The 17,987-nt window shown below is 37.9% G+C and overlaps 1 protein-coding gene across 4 annotated transcripts in view; it reads right to left on the bottom strand.

Annotated features, from left to right (window-relative positions):
- Nucleotides 1–17,987, bottom strand: part of HMCN1 (hemicentin 1) — a 538,929-nt gene that overhangs the window by 201,871 nt on the left and 319,071 nt on the right. For all 4 annotated transcript variants that reach the window (XM_019976773.2, XM_070768574.1, XM_070768576.1 and 1 more), the window contains 3 exons: nucleotides 16,685–16,854; nucleotides 15,323–15,477; nucleotides 8,203–8,326 (listed from right to left, as the gene is read on the bottom strand). In XM_019976773.2, the coding sequence (XP_019832332.2) occupies nucleotides 8,203–8,326; nucleotides 15,323–15,477; nucleotides 16,685–16,854 (449 nt within the window). The remainder of the gene's footprint in view (nucleotides 1–8,202; nucleotides 8,327–15,322; nucleotides 15,478–16,684; nucleotides 16,855–17,987) is intronic.

The raw sequence follows: 17,987 nt of genomic DNA, 5'->3' as shown, positions 1-17,987 counted from the left end.
TAAATACCCTATGCAAAAGGCAGAAGAGACCAGCAGAATGGATTTAAAAAGCAAAAGAAAAATAAAAACATGACCTAACTATATGTTGTCTACAAGTGATCCACTTTGGATTCAAAGACACAAATAGGTTGAAAGTAAAAGGATGGAAAAGATATCATGCAAGCAGTAAACAAATAAAAATGGAGAGGCTATACCAGTATAAAAAAAAAAACACCAGATTTTGAAAGAAAAACTATTAGTAGCAACCAAGTAAGATATTTTTAAATGACACAAAATATCAATTTATCCAAAATACATGACAATTATAATCACATATTCGCAAAACAGTTACTCAGTGGTATCTGACTCATGGCAATCCCAGGAAGTGTAGCCCACCAGGTTCCTTTATCCTTGGAATTCTCAGAGAAAGAATACTGGAGTGGGTAGCCATTCCTTCTCTAGAGGATCTTCCTGACGCATGGATTGAACCCAGGTCTCCTGCAGAACAGGAAGATTTTTTACCATTTGGGCCCCCAGGGAAGCCCATAAGTGAAAGTGTTAGGCACTCAGCCATGCCTGACTCTCTGCGACCCCATGGACTGTAGCCTGCCAGGCTCCTCTGTCCATGGAATTTTCCAGGAAAAGAATCTACCTGCAGTGCAGGAGACCAGGGTTCAATCCCTGGGTCGGGAAGATCCCCTGGAGAAGGGAATGAATGGCCACCCACTCCAGCGTTATTGCCTGGAGAATATCATGGGCAGAGGAGCCTGGTGGGCTACAGTCCATGGGGTCGCAAGGAGTCAGAAACAACTGAGTAACTAATATACACATTCACAAGACAATAGTGTCTCTAGATACATGGAACAAAAATTTTGCAGAATCTAAGGAAGAAAGACAATTCAACAAGAATAGTCGGAGACATCCACTTTCAAGAACAGATATAACAATTAGACAAAACTGAACAACACTATACATCAAGAGATATACACAGAATAGTCCACACAAGAATAGCAAAATCAACATCCTTCTCAAGTGCACATGGAATATTTTTAAGAATAAACCATATGTTAGGCTATAAGAGAAGTCTCCAGACATTTAAAAGGATTAAATCATACAAAGTGTGTTTTTAAACCACAACAGAATGAAATTATGGATCAATCGTAAGAGAAGAGTTGGGAAATTCACAAATATGTAGAAATGAAATAACGCACTCCTAAATAACATGTTTCTCCAAGAAGAAATCATATAAGATATTACATAATACCCTGAGATAAAATAAAAATACAACACATGAAAACTTACAGGATGCACATAAAGCAACAGAGAGTGAAATTCATAGCTGTAAACAACTATATTAAAAACTCAAATCAGTAACCTAACATTCCACCTAAAGAAACCAGAATAATAAAGAAAAGTAAACTAAACCCAAAGCGGGCAAAATAAAGGGAATAATAAAGAACAGAGAAAAAATAGACAATAGAAAGAAAGAGAAAATCAATGAAACTAAAATCTGGTTTTTTGAAAGATCAATAAAAGGGACAAAATTTTAGCCCAACTGACCAAGACAAAACAAAAGAGAGGAGACCAAATTACTTCGATCAGGAAAGAAACAAGGGTCATTGCTACCAACCTTACAGAATTACAATTATACAGTAATATTATAAACAGTTTTGTGCCAACAACTAGGTTATAACCTAGATGTAATAGATAATTTCTTAGAAAGATACAAACTACTAACACAAACTCAAAAAGAAACTGAAAATCTGAATAGACACATAAAAACAAATTGCATTAATAAGCATTAAAAAAAAGTCCTTCACATACATGCTCACAAAACTGGAGAATGGCTTTAATAGTGAATTCTGCCAAACATTTTAGAATTAAACTGAGTCCTTCACAAACTCTTTCAAAATAAAGCAGACAATGAGTGAAACACTTCTTCAATCATTCGAAGAGGTCAGTGTAACATGATAACAGAACCAGACAGAGAGAGTCAATAAAAGGACACTATGATCAATATCCCTTATGAAAAGAGACACAAAAATCATCAAAAAATACTAGTAAGGTGAATCCAGCAACACGTAAAACATATTATGCACCGTGACTAAGAGGAATTTATTCCAGAATGGCAGGGTTGGCTTAACATATGAAAATCAAGTACTGTATTCAATTCAGTATTATACTAAAGACTTAACTCAAAATGGACTAAACACTTAAATGTAAGACCTGAAACCACAAACTCCTAGAAGAAAACATAAGAATAAAGTTCCCTGACAGTGTTCTTGGTAATGATTTCTTGGATATGACACCAAAAGCATGAACAATAAATGCAAATATATATATGTGGTTTGCAAATATTTTCTTCTATTTTGTAGGTTGCTTTTCATTTTTCTGATGGGTTCCTTTACTTTGCAGAAGCTTTTCAGTTTGATGTAATTCCACTTGTTTATTTTGCTTTTATTGTTTGTGCTTTGGGTGTCATATCCATATATATAATAAAGGGTGAATAATAAAAATATACAAGAAACTTAGACAACTCAATAGCAAAAAAAAAAAAAAAAAAGCCACCAACAAATAATAAATAATACAAATATATAATGGGCAAAGGACCTGAATAGACAGTTTTTCAAAGAAGATACACAAATGGCCAACAGGTACAAAAAAAGGAGCTCACCATCACTAATTATCAGGGAAATGTAAATCAAAATCACAAGTGAATTATCACCTCACACCCATTAGTATGGTTATAAAAAATACAAGCAATAACAAGCGTTAGTGAGAATGTGGAAAAAAAGAAATTCGTACACTCTCAGTAGGAATGTAAATGGTAATGACCACTAGAAAACAGCATGAACTTTCCTCAAAAAAGTTAAAAATAGAACTACCATATGGTCCAGCAATCCCATATTTGGTTATATATCTGAAGCAAATAAAATCAGTATCTCAAAGATATCTATAACTCCCATGTTCATTGCAGCATTATTTAAAAAAGCCAAGACATAGAAACAATCTAAGTGTCCATAGATACATGAATGGATAATGAAGATGCTGTCTTTCTCTCTCTCATTCCCTCTGTGTGTTTATTATATGCACTGTCATACATTATATATAGAGAGAGAGACAGACAGACAGACAGACAGACGGAATACTTCTTTGTCACAAGAAGGCAGGAAATTATGTCACTTAAAACAACCTGAATGAAACTATAGGACCTTATGCTGAGTGAAATAAGCCAGACAGAGAAAAATAAATATTATATGATCTCACTTCTATGTGGAATTTAAAGAATTGAACTCATAGAACCTGAGAATAGAATGGTGGTACCAGGGGCTGGGGGGTGGGGGAAATGGGGAGATAGTGGTCAAAAGGTACAACCCTTCATTTACAAGATCAAGTTCTGGAAGTCTAATGTACACCATGGTGACTATTGTACTTCTAAATACTGTACTGGTAACACAGTAGATCTTAAATGTTCTCACTACACACACAAAAATAGTAACTGTGTAAAATGGTGGATGTGTTAATTTGATTGTAATAATATTTCACAAAGTATACATACATTGAATCATCCCCTGGTACACTTAAAATGTATAGAATTTTATTCATCAATTATATCTCGATAAAGCTGGGGAAAAAAAGAATAAAAGACAGAGTGGTACTGTTATAAGAATCACAATTAGGCAATGGAACAGAATTGATTTTAGAGAAATTTAACTCTTACATGTACAATCAAATGACTTCAAAAAGCATGCCAAGCCATTCAGTTGGGGAAAGATTAGCCTCTTCAATAAAGGGTGCTCGTTCATTTAACATAAAAACTAAATAAAAATATAAATACTATTATTCCCTTTCTGCACAAAGAGATGGTTTTGGAATACTGAATTTAGGTGAACACTGTTGTAGAAGAAGAATTAGTAAGGTAATAATATTTTGTGATAACAATAAGATGTCTGCATACTGTGTACTCCAAGTAGAAGATTGAACTGTATTCGACTTACTGGTTTGCTTTCTTCTAAAGGCTCCAGGCATGTATCATGCCAAAATCAAAACACCTTCCTCTGAACATATTGTGGGTCTAAATTTTGCTATTACTTTAATCATTCAGAGACATTAATTCATTTTTTTAAAATCATGGTAAAATTTGAATTAATATATAACTGATCAAAAGTGCCTTGGAGACTCCCTAACCATGAAAATTATAATACAATGAATAATAAATTCACCAATACCAAGAAAATAGCATAGTAGAGCCCTGAACTAAAGTTATCCTTTAAAAGATAAACGTTCTCTACAATATTCTCAAGTTCCTCTAGGCCACAAGTGAGCTATTACACAAAACACAAAAACGATATAGAAAAAAAAAATTTAAGTGGGTGTTAGCATATTTTAGCCAAGCAAATACATCCAAATAATAAAATGAAGGGTGCTCTACTAATGTTTTAGCCAGACAAGTAATACAGACACAAAATAGTTCCTGGCCAGCAGTAAAGACAGCAGGACATTAGATATATTTGTTAAAATGTTGGTGTAATGAGCAGGGCCAGAAGCCAAATATGTGTTTGGCCAAAACAGTCATTAAGCTGCTATTTACAGATGATGACCAGGAACCAGACACCAGGCTATATTTTTCATGTCTAGTCTTGCATTGATTCCTCAGAACAACTTCCCTGATTGTGGTATTATCTTCATCCTTTCCATTTTACAGATGAGAAAACTAAGCTTTTAAAAAGTTAGCATCTAAGCCCACTGTCCTCCGGATAATACTTGGAGTGTAGGAGCCCCAGTTCAAAGCTTTTCACCACAATATTCTACTTCTGGGCGCTTCACCTTGGTTGATTTTGGCTAGAAAGTAATTACGTGCAGACAAATGCTTGGGCCGTTAGACCCCAAAGAATCATTTGTTTGTGGAAACATCTGTCTCACTTGGCAAGTATTTGAGGTTTAAATATAATTTCATAGTTTGGTCTAGAGAATTAGAACTTCAAGAATTATGAAACTTTGATCATCAAAAGGACCACCTACTGAGAGCCTCTGCCGTCTATAATAGAACTTCCCTTGGAAAACCCAGGGGATCATAAGAATGTTCCCCTTCTCATGATCATGACTTCATTTCCAGTCCAGGAGACCATGCACCCTTACTCCACCTTTTGGAAACCCTTTTTTCCATGTTTGAGAAAAATGGAAGCATCTACACTCCTTTTTTTATAGAAAAGCAAAATAATAAGCCTGTTGAAAGCTGAGTTTCTTAGGACTGAATACTTTTGGATGACAATTATATGGATACAAAAGACTCACTTGCTGAGTGTGTTAGTCCTGGGATTAAAACAAATCCTAATTTGAAAAACAGCTATAGGATTGGTTAAATAATAAAAGAAATAATTAAATGACAGTTGCTTTACCTATAGATTTTTCAATGTCCCTCTTAATATATAGCACCAGACTTATATATAATACTTTGGAAGCACTCAGAAAGCAAGAGTATAAGCAGGCTACTACAAACTTCTATTACTGACTTCTTAGCTTTATACTGACTTCTTAGCTTTATTATAAAATTGAATTATCAAATTAATAATTAGAGAGAGTCATTAATATCTCAAGTAATTCAATGTGTGGTATCTTTAACCACTCTCTCCCTATTCTTATGCAATTTTTTTGCCTCAGATTAATTTGTCATTTTTAACCTCTGAGGTCTTTGTGAAATCCACCAACTAATCCCTTAGAAATTCCTACATCTTTTTTAACATCTCCAATTCTCCCTGAAATTATGAATACAAATATGAAAGAGGACAGGATCAAGTCTGGCACCATGTCCCTCCAATGTGACACAGCCATCATGAAGGCCAAGATGATACATCACTTTCTGTTCATATTCCTGTCACATGTCATGTTAACTACTTCCTCCAGGTTGATCATGATCAATATTAGATTAGAAGTTCACTTCATCATTTATTCTTCCTTCAGGTTGATGAAATGTTATCCAGACAAGTCAAGATCCTATTAGGGGAAACATTTTCAGCTAGTAATATATCTTACTTCTATTCTATGGTAATTCATATCAAGAAGACTTTTCTATTTTCTGACTAGTCTGGTAGTTTTTTAAAAAAATCCTTACAATCACCAACCTTGTGTTTCTCTTTTTTCACACTAACCCAGATATCCTCCAGCCTCCTTCTCCTTGTCTCTGAGGATTTTCTACTTGCGTACTCTAATTGAATCTCTTGCTAACATGTATTTTGTTACCATAGTTAGATAGTATGTTGATAGACTTGTGTTTTCTCAGATATTGGATCTGCTTTTTTCTTTTCTGTTGTTGCCCTGTGTTTGATGATATACTCGAGTTCTTTCACGGACTCTAGTCTTCAGTCAGTCTTGACTACACTGGCAAGTCTCTAGACCAGTCTTTACAGTCTGGGCCAATGTTTTTTCATGTAAAGGCTCAGATTACTTGCATGAGAGATGCTGTTTCATGAGATGTGGGAAAGCATCCAGAAAGATGTATTTCTAAAAAGCAATACATATGATTTTTATGAATACAAGTCTGGGAGCCCCAAATACTGAGGTCTGGTTCTTCCCAGTTCTGGGGACATGTTCTCTTCTTCGCTACAGAGTTTTCATTTAAGTAATTTAAAGCAGTCTAGAGAACAAATAACTTCTCTTTTCTGGACAGCTTCTGAAAGAGTAGAAGTGGGAGATAATATTATATCTAAAACCTTTAAACCTCAAAAGCACTCTTCAAGTCAGATACTCAGATTAATTAAGTAGCTTGCTCAAAGTTATACAAATCATGGTTAACAAAGAATTTAAACCAAAGTTGGCATCAGTCCAGTGCCTGAGATGATGGCAACATATCATGCTATCCTACTCAACTGCTTCCTCTTAGCCAGCAATGGGAGACCAGATTAGGACTGAAGCTATTGGAAAGGAGAAGATAAATAATCTATACAAAAAGGAGACAAGGAGACTCAGGGCAGGAAAACTGGGGAGAGCAAGCCCACCCCCAGCACACTCTTAGATGGAAGTTGAGGTCTGAGTAAATGCTGGAGACAGCTGCCAAAGAATACTGGAAACATACAGAGGCCTCACAAGGAATGAGGTAAATTCAAGGCAACTTAAGGAAGAGCACGGTCAATCTGTCCCCTAACCCTCAAGTATGGTGAGACAATTCCAAAATGGTTACAGTCAGATATTGATCATTAAGTTAATTATTCAATGAAAAACTAAAGGTCCTCTAAGAAATATAGTTTGTGTATATGATAAGTCAGATATTCATATCTGAAAAACGGGGGAAAGAATAAAGTGGGTTTATTGGAAACATTTAGAGAATTGATCATTTTAATTTTTTAACTGGGTGATTTAATTAAAAGAAAACATGTAAAGAAACAGATGAGAAGAATTCAATGTTCACACAAAATTTTTTCATTCACTTATTATTTACTCTTTCATTTGTCAAACATTTATTGACTTCCTACTATATACCTGGAGTTAAGCTAAATGCTGGGGTGTTATTTCAGGTTTAGATCACTCAGTAAATATGGGGTGAATATATGAATGAATGGATGGAATGAATGAATAAAAGGCTTAACAAGCAATCACATGAATTAGAGAAAATGAATAAAGTGTACAAGGAGATCTTCGCTAGCTCTCTGTAAATATCCTTGGCTGAATTAGGAAAGTCCAGACGTTCAATTCTTGGTCCTTTCTGATGAACCTCTACAGATCTGAAGTCTCACAATGACAGTTCAGGAGTCTTTCAAGTTTACTGTGAAGCTGCAGTATTCATGAGGCATTCCATGGCCACTCAGACTTTTTACTAAAGTACACGAGGGAAGATCCTCAGCCAAAGATAGCTTCTACTCATGTCTAGCTTCAAAACATTCATCTTTTAGGCAGGCAAGATCATCATAGACAATGCGAAGGAAAAAACCTGCAACTTCTGGTTTTTCAACAAAAGTTATCTGTACAAAGCTATCAGCTGACAGAATTCAAACAATTAAAACACAAGGTGGTGTGTGTGTTTATGAGCTCTAGCTTGTCTATTTGACAACATGAAAACTGAAGATCTTCAATGAGTAATGACCATAATGTAAACTATATACTTTTCTCATACGGACTAAAATAAACCCTCATTTCTTTTACACTACAATTCAATAAAAACGAGCCCAATGTTTTTTTTTAAAAAGACCATAGAAATGCTCTTTTGTTAAGACATGGAGGTGCCATTACCATGTACATGCAGTTGAATGTGCTGCTGTGTTTCTCCAGCTGCATTGGTAGCCACACACGTGTATCTGCCAGCATCTTCCATCAGGGCTTTGGCAATTTGTAGAAGTCGACCAGAAGACTGTATCTAATTGGGATCAGAAAATATAGCAGCGTTCTGGACTTTACATGTGGACTTGAAAATACTTGCTGAAGAGAGAAACCCATTTAAGTTTATAATATCTAATTATATTTTTATGCTGGTATCTTAATTACCTTTTGACAAATTAGAGCCAGATCACTTCATCATGCACAGGAAAACAGACTATTTTGATGGAAAAGCTTTTCTTATGCATTGGAAAACACGAAGTTACCTAAGGCCAGCCTGCTGGTATAGTCATAAAAGTCCACTGAATAAAAAGGCTTTAGCAATGCAACTATGAGGTATGTGATGAAAATGGAGCTATTTGAAAAAAAACATGGTTATATTTATATAACACTTCATAAATAGTTTTAAAACAACAATCTTTTTTGATTAAATGGTCACAGGGGCCAGAAAAACAATAAAAATTATAAAATATGAGTAATGGAAATGCAGATAAATTTCCTCCTGTCTGGTTTTCCTTATTTCCTTCCTAAGCACATGACAACTGGCCTCCACCATTTTAGAAGTAGTGATTCTGTGGTTACACTTTGAAACGGATTATTCAGGGCTTAGCAGTAACTTCCTTTTTAAAGATTTCTTTTGACATGCACCATTTTTAAAGTCTTTATTGAATTTGTTACAAGATTGCTTCTGCTTTATGTTTTGTTTTTTTCAGCCCTGAGGCATGCGGGCTCATAGCTCCCTAACTAGAGACTGAACCCCCGCACTGGAAAGCAAAGTCCCAAGCATTGGACCACCAGGGAAGTCCCATCAGTAACTTCTACTCACAGCGCCAGCAGTCTAGGCAGTGAGCTCATACTACAGCATTTGGCATTGTGGGCTTCCTACTCCTTCAATCACTCTGCTTTCTGGTAGCTGAGAGACAGTACTCCCTCAGTTCTCACTCTCTGACTTTCTTAGTAGACTACAGAACCTGTTTCCTCCTCCTGTCCCATAAACAGGGAACTTGGCTTTCAGATAGTTTTCATCCAAACCCACGTCTTCAATGAAGAATCCTGCGCAGGCTCCTACATTTACAGCACTGGCCTCAACTTCTCTCCTGAGCTTCCAACTGTCTGCTGGACAAGTTAGCATATGAAATGTAACACATCCAAAGCAAAGCTTACAACTGTTTTCCCCATATTTCTGAACCTAATTCTCATGCCATGTCTTGTTGAATGGCACAGGTCATCTGGGTTTCAGAGGCCACTGTGACTCTCCCAGTACTTAGACAATGCTATGTTTCTCAGATCCCTTGTCTCCATTCTCACAGCCACTGTGGGATTATAACAGCTCCTTAATTTATATTCCAGTGTCTCCAGCCTCCCAAACTGTTAATCTGCCTTGCATACTGTTGCCAGAATAATTTGTGTAAAATGCAAATTTGATCCTTTTACCAGTCCCCCTTCAAAGCTCATGCATGGCTCACCACTTTGTCCAAAACGAAACTGGAGCTCAGGAAAGCCTTCCAGGCTCACCACATTCTGACCCCAGATGATCTCTCCATACACTGCCTTGTACACTCCCACTTAACTTCTTCTCCAGCAATACTGTACTAAACATTGCAACCAGCACATTCACATACTTATATTCACTTCTGGACTTTCACACGTGGCCTTTAAAAAGTGCCATAATTTCTTAAGACTCTGCGTTACATCAGTTTTCTCTCCTGTTTCTTCTCACTCTTTATGCTGCCCTTGAATTAAGTCATCCCTGTCCATGAGTTTCAAGTATCATAATGCATCAATATCTCCAGCGATCCTTTGAGCTCCAAGACCATATATTCCATGATTTCCCTGGTATCCCCATTTATTTCAAAATCATGTTAACTCTGAAAAGTCTAAAACTCATAGTTTTTTCCCCTCAAACTTATCTGCCTCCAAAATCTCCTTTCTCACTGGATGGCATCACTGTCTATGCACTTGTGTATACCAGATTCCTACTAGTTTTTCTTCATATTCTCCACTTCCTCACCTTTTATCAACAATCTATAATCAAGCCCTAATGATTTAACCAGTAAATAACTATCAAATATATCCATGTATCTTCACTTCTGTGGCCAGTATGAGTCCAAATTTCTATCTTTTCTCTCCTAGACAAAAATAAATAAGTTCCACTGATTTCCACATATCTACTCTTGACTCCTTAATTCTTTCTCCAAAAAGGCTTAGGTAACTCCTGAAAATGTAAGCCTGCTCATGTCATTTTTCTCTCTGTTCAGTTCAGTTCAGTTGCTCAGTCATGTCCGACTCTTTGCCACCCCGTGAATTGAAGCATGCCAGGCCTCCCTGTCCATCACCAACTCCCAGAATTCACTCAAACTCACGTCCATCAAATCGGTGATGCCATCCAGCCATCTCATCCTCTGTCATCCCCTTCTCCTCCTGCCCCCAATCCCTCCCAGCATCAGAGTCCTTTCCAATGAGTCAACTCTTTGCATGAGGTGGCCAAAGTACTGGAGTTTCAGCTTTAGCATCATTCCTTCCAAAGAAATCCCAGGGCTGATCTCTTTCAGAATGGACTGGTTGGATCTCCTTGCAGTCCAAGGGACTCTCAAGAGTCTTCTCCAACACCACAGTTCAAAAGCATCAATTCTTCGGCACTCAGCTTTCTTCACAGTCCAACTCTCACATCCATACATGACTACTGGAAAAACCATAGCCTTGACTAGACAGACCTTTGTTGGCAAAGTAATGTCTCTGCTCTTCAATATGCTATCTAGGTTGGTCATAACTTTCCTTCCAAGGAGTAAGCGTCTTTTAATTTCATGGCTGCAATCACCATCTGCAGTGATTTGGGAGCCCCAAAAAATAAAGTCTGACACTGTTTCCCCATCTATTTCCCATGAAGTGATGGGACTGGATGCCATGATCTTCATTTTCTGAATGTTGAGCTTTAAGCCAACTTTTTCACTCTCCTCTTTCACTTTCATCAAGAGGCTTTTGAGTTCCTCTTCACTTTCTGCCATAAGGGTGGTGTCATCTGCATATCTGAGGTTACTGATATTTTCCCAGCAATCTTGAGTCCAGCTTGTGCTTCTTCCAGTTTAGTGTTTCTCATGATGTACTCTGCATAGAAGTTAAATAAGCAGGGTGACAACATACAGCCTTGACGCACTCCTTTTCCTGTTTGGAACCAGTCTGTTGTTCCATGTCCAGTTCTAACTGTTGCTTCCTGACCTGCATATAGGTTTCTCAAGAGGCAGGTCAGGTGGTCTGGTATTCCCATCTCTTTCAGAATTTTCCACAGTTTATTGTGATCCACACAGTCAAAGGCTTTGGCATAGTCAATAAAGCAGAAATCAATGTTTTTCTGGAACTCTCTTGCTTTTTCCATGATCCAGTGGATGTTGGCAATTTGATCTCTGGTTCCTCTGCCTTTTCTAAAACCAGCTTGAACATCTGGAAGTTCACGGTTCACGTATTGCTGAAGCCTGGCTTGGAGAATTTTGAGCATTATTTTACTAGAGTGTGAGATGAGTGCAATTGTGCAGTAGTTTGAGCATTCTTTGGCATTGCCTTTCTTTGGGATTGGAATGAAAACTGACCTTTTCCAGTCCTGTGGCCACTGCTGAGTTTTCCAAATTTGCTGGCATATTAAGTGCAGCACTTTCACAGCATCATCTTTCAGGATTTGGAATAGCTCAACTGGAATTCCATCACCTCCATAGCTTTGTTCGTGGTGATGCTTTCTAAGGCCCACTTGACTTCACATTCCAGGATGGCTGGCTCTAGGTGAGTGATCACACTATTGTGATTATCTGGACTGTGAAGATCTTTTTTGTACAGTTCTTCTGTGTATTCTTGCCACCTCTTCTTAATATCTTCTGCTTCTGTTAGGTCCATATCATCTGTCCTTTATTGAGCCCATCTTTGCATGAAATGTTCCTTTGGTATCTCTAATTTTCTTGAAGAGATCTCTAGTTTTTCCCATTCTGTTGTTTTCCTCTATTTCTTTGCATTGATCGCTGAGGAAGGCTTTCTTATCTCTCCTTGCTATTCTTTGGAACTCTGCATTCAGATGTTTAGATCTTTCCTTTTCTCCTTCGCTTTTCGCTTCTCTTCTTTTTACAGTTTTTTGTAAGGCCTCCCCAGACAGCCATTTTGCTTTTTTGCATTTCTTTTCCATGGGGATGGTCTTGATCCCTGTCTCCTGTACAATGTCATGAACCTCAGTCCATAGTTCATCAGACACTCTATCTATCAGATCTAGTCCCTTAAATCTATTTCTCACTTCCACTGTATAATCATAAGGGATTTGATTTAGGGCATACCTGAATGGTCTAGTGGTTTTCCCTACTTTCTTCAATTTCAGTCTGAATTTGGCAATAAGGAGTTCATGATCTGAGCCACAGTCAGCTCCCAGTCTGGTTTTTGCTGACTGTATACAGCTTCTCCATCTTTGGCTGCAAAGAATATAATCAATCTGATTTTGGTGTTGCCCATCTGGTGATGTCCATGTGCAGAGTCTTCTCCTGTGTTGTTGGAAGAGGGTGTTTGCTATGACCAGTGCATTCTCTTGGCAAAACTCTATTAGCCTTTGCCCTACTTCATTCCGTATTCCAAGGCCAAATTTGCCTGTTACTCCAGGTGTTTCTTGACTTCCTACTTTTGCATTCCAGTCCCCTATAATGAAAAGGACATCTTTTTTGGGTGTTAGTTCTAAAAGGTCTTGTAGGTCTTCATAGAACCGTTCAACTTCAGCTTCTTCAGCGTTTCTGGTTGGGCATAGACTTGGATTACTGTGATATTGAATGGTTTGCCTTGGAATAGAACAGAGATCATTCTGTTGTTTTTGAGATTGCATCCAAGTACTGCATTTCGGGCTCTTTTGTTGACCATGATGGCTACTCCATTTCTTCTAAGGGATTCCTGCCCACAGTAGTAGATATAATGGTCATCTGAGTTAAATTCACCCATTCCAGTTCCCTGATTCCTAGAATGTCAACGTTCACTCTTGTCATCTCCTGTTTGACCACTTCCAATTTGCCTTGATTCATGGACCTAACATTCCAGGTTCCTATGCAATATTGCTCTTTCCCTGGAAAGAGCTACCAATATTTCCCTGGTAGCTCAGACAGTAAAGCATCTGCCTACAATGTGGGAGACTCGGGTTTAATCCCTGGGTCAGGAAGATCTCCTGGAGAAAGGAATGGCAACCCACTCTAGTATTCTTGCCTCCCCACCCACCTCCACCCAAAAGAAACATTTTTCTCTTAAAACTGTTCAAAAATCTCCCATTGCTTTAAAGTGAAAATAAAAACATTAATATTACTCGAATACTTTCCACTCATCCTCTGATCTTCTCTAATATCATTTCTCCCTTGCTCTTACTTCCCTAAGCCAATGGCTTGCTTTCAGGTTCTCAAAAGGTGTCATACTGCCCTTTGTTTGCCCACGAACATCTTCTCTGAAAGATTCTACTCAGCTCTCTTCTATTAATGTTTCCATTTAACTCCATATGTTCTTCAGATCTCTGCTTACAGACTTTCTTCATAAATCACCCTCATGCTTTTGGAAGAGGTCGTTGAGAGGATGTGACCGCCTGCATGACCTGTGAGCTGGACTCAAGCATTTGGAGGCTCCTGAACTTCTCATGTTTGGAATGTGCATTCCATCTGCCTCCCCAGTGCTAGACACTGCCCAGGGATATCGCTTTGAGATATTAGTGTGCTGTTGAGACCATCTGAACGGATATGCGACTAAACCTAGTTAGGGCCTCTATATAAAGTTTTAAGATTTGGTAGGCAGGTAAGGAGATGTACTCATCTTACAGACATTCAAGACAAGCCTGGAAAGTAAGTTCCCTTGCTTATTAAATCTGCCGCTACCAATCTGGAGTGCTGTGACTCTTTCTGAGGTCTCTCTTTCCCCTCTGAATAGGGGGGTGGTTTCAGATTACACTGGGGAAGCTCCAGGGGTTGCAAACCACACAGGCTCAAAGGCAGCATTTCTTATTATCTGTTCTTAAACCTCTCTAAACTCTCTCTTAAAATTACTCATCCCTATCTCCAATTATACTTTTGTATGATTATATGATAAATATCTGTCTCACAGGTAAGCAGTTGTTTACCTGCACTATGATAGAAGGATATGTATTAAATCTTTTGTTAGCACAAAATGTGTGAGATTAATTCCACTAGATTTGGAATAGGAATAATAAATGAACAGATCACTTCTGCCAGGAAAAGAACTTTGCATATCCCTCATTACCGAAACTTCTCTCAAGCAAAGCGCAAGCCCATTTAGTCAATTAATCTGATCTTAGAAGCAAAATCTATTATTTTAAATGCATCATTTAAATCACTGAAGTTTACAATCTACTCATCTCTTAATTCAACAAATATGTACTGACTATAATTATATACCAGGGACTATACTCAGTATGCCTGGAGAAGGAAATGGCACCCCACTCCAGTACTCTTGCCTGGAAAATCCCATGGACAGAGAAGCCTGGTAGACTACAGTCCATGGGATTGCAAAGCGTCGGACACGACTGAGCGACTTCACTTCACTTATGCTCAGTATGAAAGATACAGAAACGAACTTACTCATAGAGACTGGTCTCTGCCATCTTGAAGATTATAAACTAAACTATATTTTCCAAGACAAATTTCACCTAGGCTTATGTAGTTATAATTCCACCTTAATCCTAGTCAAAGGTGAACATATTTCTGATACTCTGACTTAGTACTGATGAACTGTTCATCCATGGGACACTGGTTTTTTTTATCACGTAAAACAGGCATACGTTGAGATAATACAAATAACGACCACCATGTTAAAATCAACATCACTGTTAAAGTTATTAGTCTTTAATTCCATTTTTCGAGTCAAAATATTAAGCTAAATTCTAAACAAGCCTAAGGACAACACATAATATTTTAGTGCATTTCCCGCAAAATCTGTCCAACAGGAAAAAACCTATAACTAAGAAAAGAGAATATGACAGCTCTTTATATAGCTTTCTCATCTTCAACATAATAATATTCATACTTACTTTGAGGTTCCCTTGGGCAGTGTTGACAGGCTGTCCATCTTTCAACCATGTAATAGATGGATTCGGAATGCCATTAGCTACGCACTGCAAGGTGATGGGCTTGTACTTCAGTACAGCTCTCTCAGAAAGACCTGAGGATTTGATTGTTGGAGGAACTAGATTTAAGGGAAAGAGAAGAGAAGGAAGGAAGGAAAGAAGGAAGAAAAAAGAAAGTTGAGGAGGGGACAGAGGGAGAGAGGGAACAAAAACCATAATCAGTAGGCTCAACACTTAAAGATCCAGAACTTGAAAGTTTAAAATTTAGAAAGGAAAAGATGACAAAATAACAAACAACAAAATAAATTCACCCATGCACTTCATTTATCATTTTTAGCAATTTTAGAGTTACTTATTTCTGAAGTAGGATCTCTAATTCTCCAAAGAATAAGTAAAGCGTGTTTACAGCAACTGCAATCCATATGTATGTTTGGCTTACAACATTTTGGTCTGTTTTCCTAATGTATTATGACCTTCCATTTCTCCAGAACTGCCTCATTAAATCAGAGTGCGTTTCCAGTACCCATAATTATACCACATGAATCTGTCCCCAGCAGGGCTGATTAAATCCAGGATGGTAATCTGAGTTAAGCCGGGCTTGCCAGATTTCCTCCCTCAAGAACTGGAACTGACAGTGAGGAACGGGACTGGCTATATTCTATCATGGGATTGAAAAAGTGGGGAAAAAACCAGTCTGCCTGGGAAGAATGAAACTGATGTTCATAGAAACCTCTGCTTGTAGCTTCCAAAGGCTCTCCAGTTTCTTATTCCAGTCCTTCCCTTCCCAAGGACGACTAGCAAATGAGATACATAATACCCTGGCAGAGGTTTGCTGCTGTCATTAATGATTCTAACCCTATTATGCCAGTTCTAAGAATGCAATTATGTGCCCTGGATCTCGCATCATACCTTCAGCCTCCTTTCAGTCATTTCTGAAAATGACTTTATTCACACTCCCTTCTGTTTTGGCTGAAAGCTTGAATGCTTATAACCCCCGTTTACTTGACATTTGCTACCTATCTTTTCTATCTTCTTTGATCTCATTGCTCAGACCCTTGCATGCTGTGTAGAATATACCTCCTACCATTTAAATTCCATCTCAATTCATTCACATGGTTATCAAATGGTTAAATCGTCCGTGTTAGTAAAGTGCCTTAAAATTTTCCATTATTTAACTCAAATTTTCATCCAAATTCACATTCAAATTTGTACTACTTTCCACAATTCAAGATTTATCCAGATTAATGAGTCCCAATCTGAATTAGATACTGAAACGGTGCATAAATGAATTTTCAGTGAAATGTTCCTGTCCCTTCTTCAGCATACCATGAACAGTTACTTCAAATTCCTTCCTGTGGTCTCCAGCAGTGTTTGTTGCTACACACCGATAAAGGCCTGTGTCTGACACTTGAGCCTGGGCAATAACCAGTTTGTGTCCATTTAGTAAGATCCTGAATCCATCTCTTTCATCAATGAGCTGGCCGTCCTTCAGCCACCTACAGAAACAGAGCAAAAAGAAGTCTGGAGATATACTTTAAATAACTGCATTCCTAAGTCATCAACCAACCACTCTATCTATCTTGGAGAAACTACATTTACTAATATATAGTGGACTCATATATTTATATATGTGTACACGTATATTTGGGCTGCCCAAGTGGCGCTAGTGGTGAAGAACCCGCCTGCCTAATGTAGTAGATATAAGAGACACGGATTCAATCCCTGAGTTGCAAAGACTCCCTGGAGAAAGGCATGGCAACCCACTCCAGTATTCATGCCTGGAGAATCCCATGGACAGAGGAGCCTGGCGGGCTACAGTACTTAGGGTCGCAAAGAGTCAGATACAACTGAAGTGACTTAGCACAACACAGAAGAGCATGATATATATATTCTCAATTATGTACTTGCCTAATTCCCCATTTGCTCATTCTAGGAAATAAACTGCAAATCAGGAAAAGAAAAAGTTTAAAAAGAAGTTGGCATATTGCAGGAAACCAAAGAACTATGTGTACAGGTCTTCATTTTTCTATTAATGCCAGGCTACAGAAAGAGGCAAATGCTCCTACCTGTCTCTCACTTCCAATGTTTAGATAACATTAACCAGCAAAACACACACAATCCGAAAACATCTGTAAAACAAAACTCTAAAATCATATGGTATCTTATAAGTTTTAGTTTATCATGAGTTATCACTTTCCATTTAGTCTATAGTCATGTGTGTGTGCTTAGTCGCTCAGTCACGTCCGACTCTGCGACCCCATGGGCTGTAGCCCACCAGGCTCCTCTGTCTGTGAGATTCTCCAGGTAAGAATACTGGAGTGGGTTGCCATTTCCTCCTCCAGGGGATCGTCCCAACCCAGGGATCGAACCCAGGTCTCCCTCATTGCAAGCAGATTCTTTACTGTCTGAGGCACTAGAGAAGCCCATTATCACGTGTGGAGCTATTTTATTTCAACAACTAGTTGAGCATCTGTTGTTTGCATATCCCATATCACCTTGGAAATGAAAAGTAAGTAGTCAAGAAATACTTTGTGAATGAAGGAATGAGAAAAAAAAAATTGGTAGTCATATATTCATGTTAAGTTCCTCTGTTTCCCTAATACTTCTGGTACACTGTTCTAAATTTAGT

This window comes from Bos indicus, chromosome 16, assembly GCF_029378745.1.
Source record: "Bos indicus isolate NIAB-ARS_2022 breed Sahiwal x Tharparkar chromosome 16, NIAB-ARS_B.indTharparkar_mat_pri_1.0, whole genome shotgun sequence".
In the NCBI taxonomy this organism is placed as follows: domain Eukaryota; kingdom Metazoa; phylum Chordata; class Mammalia; order Artiodactyla; family Bovidae; genus Bos; species Bos indicus.
This window is presented reverse-complemented; position numbering and strand designations above follow the sequence as displayed.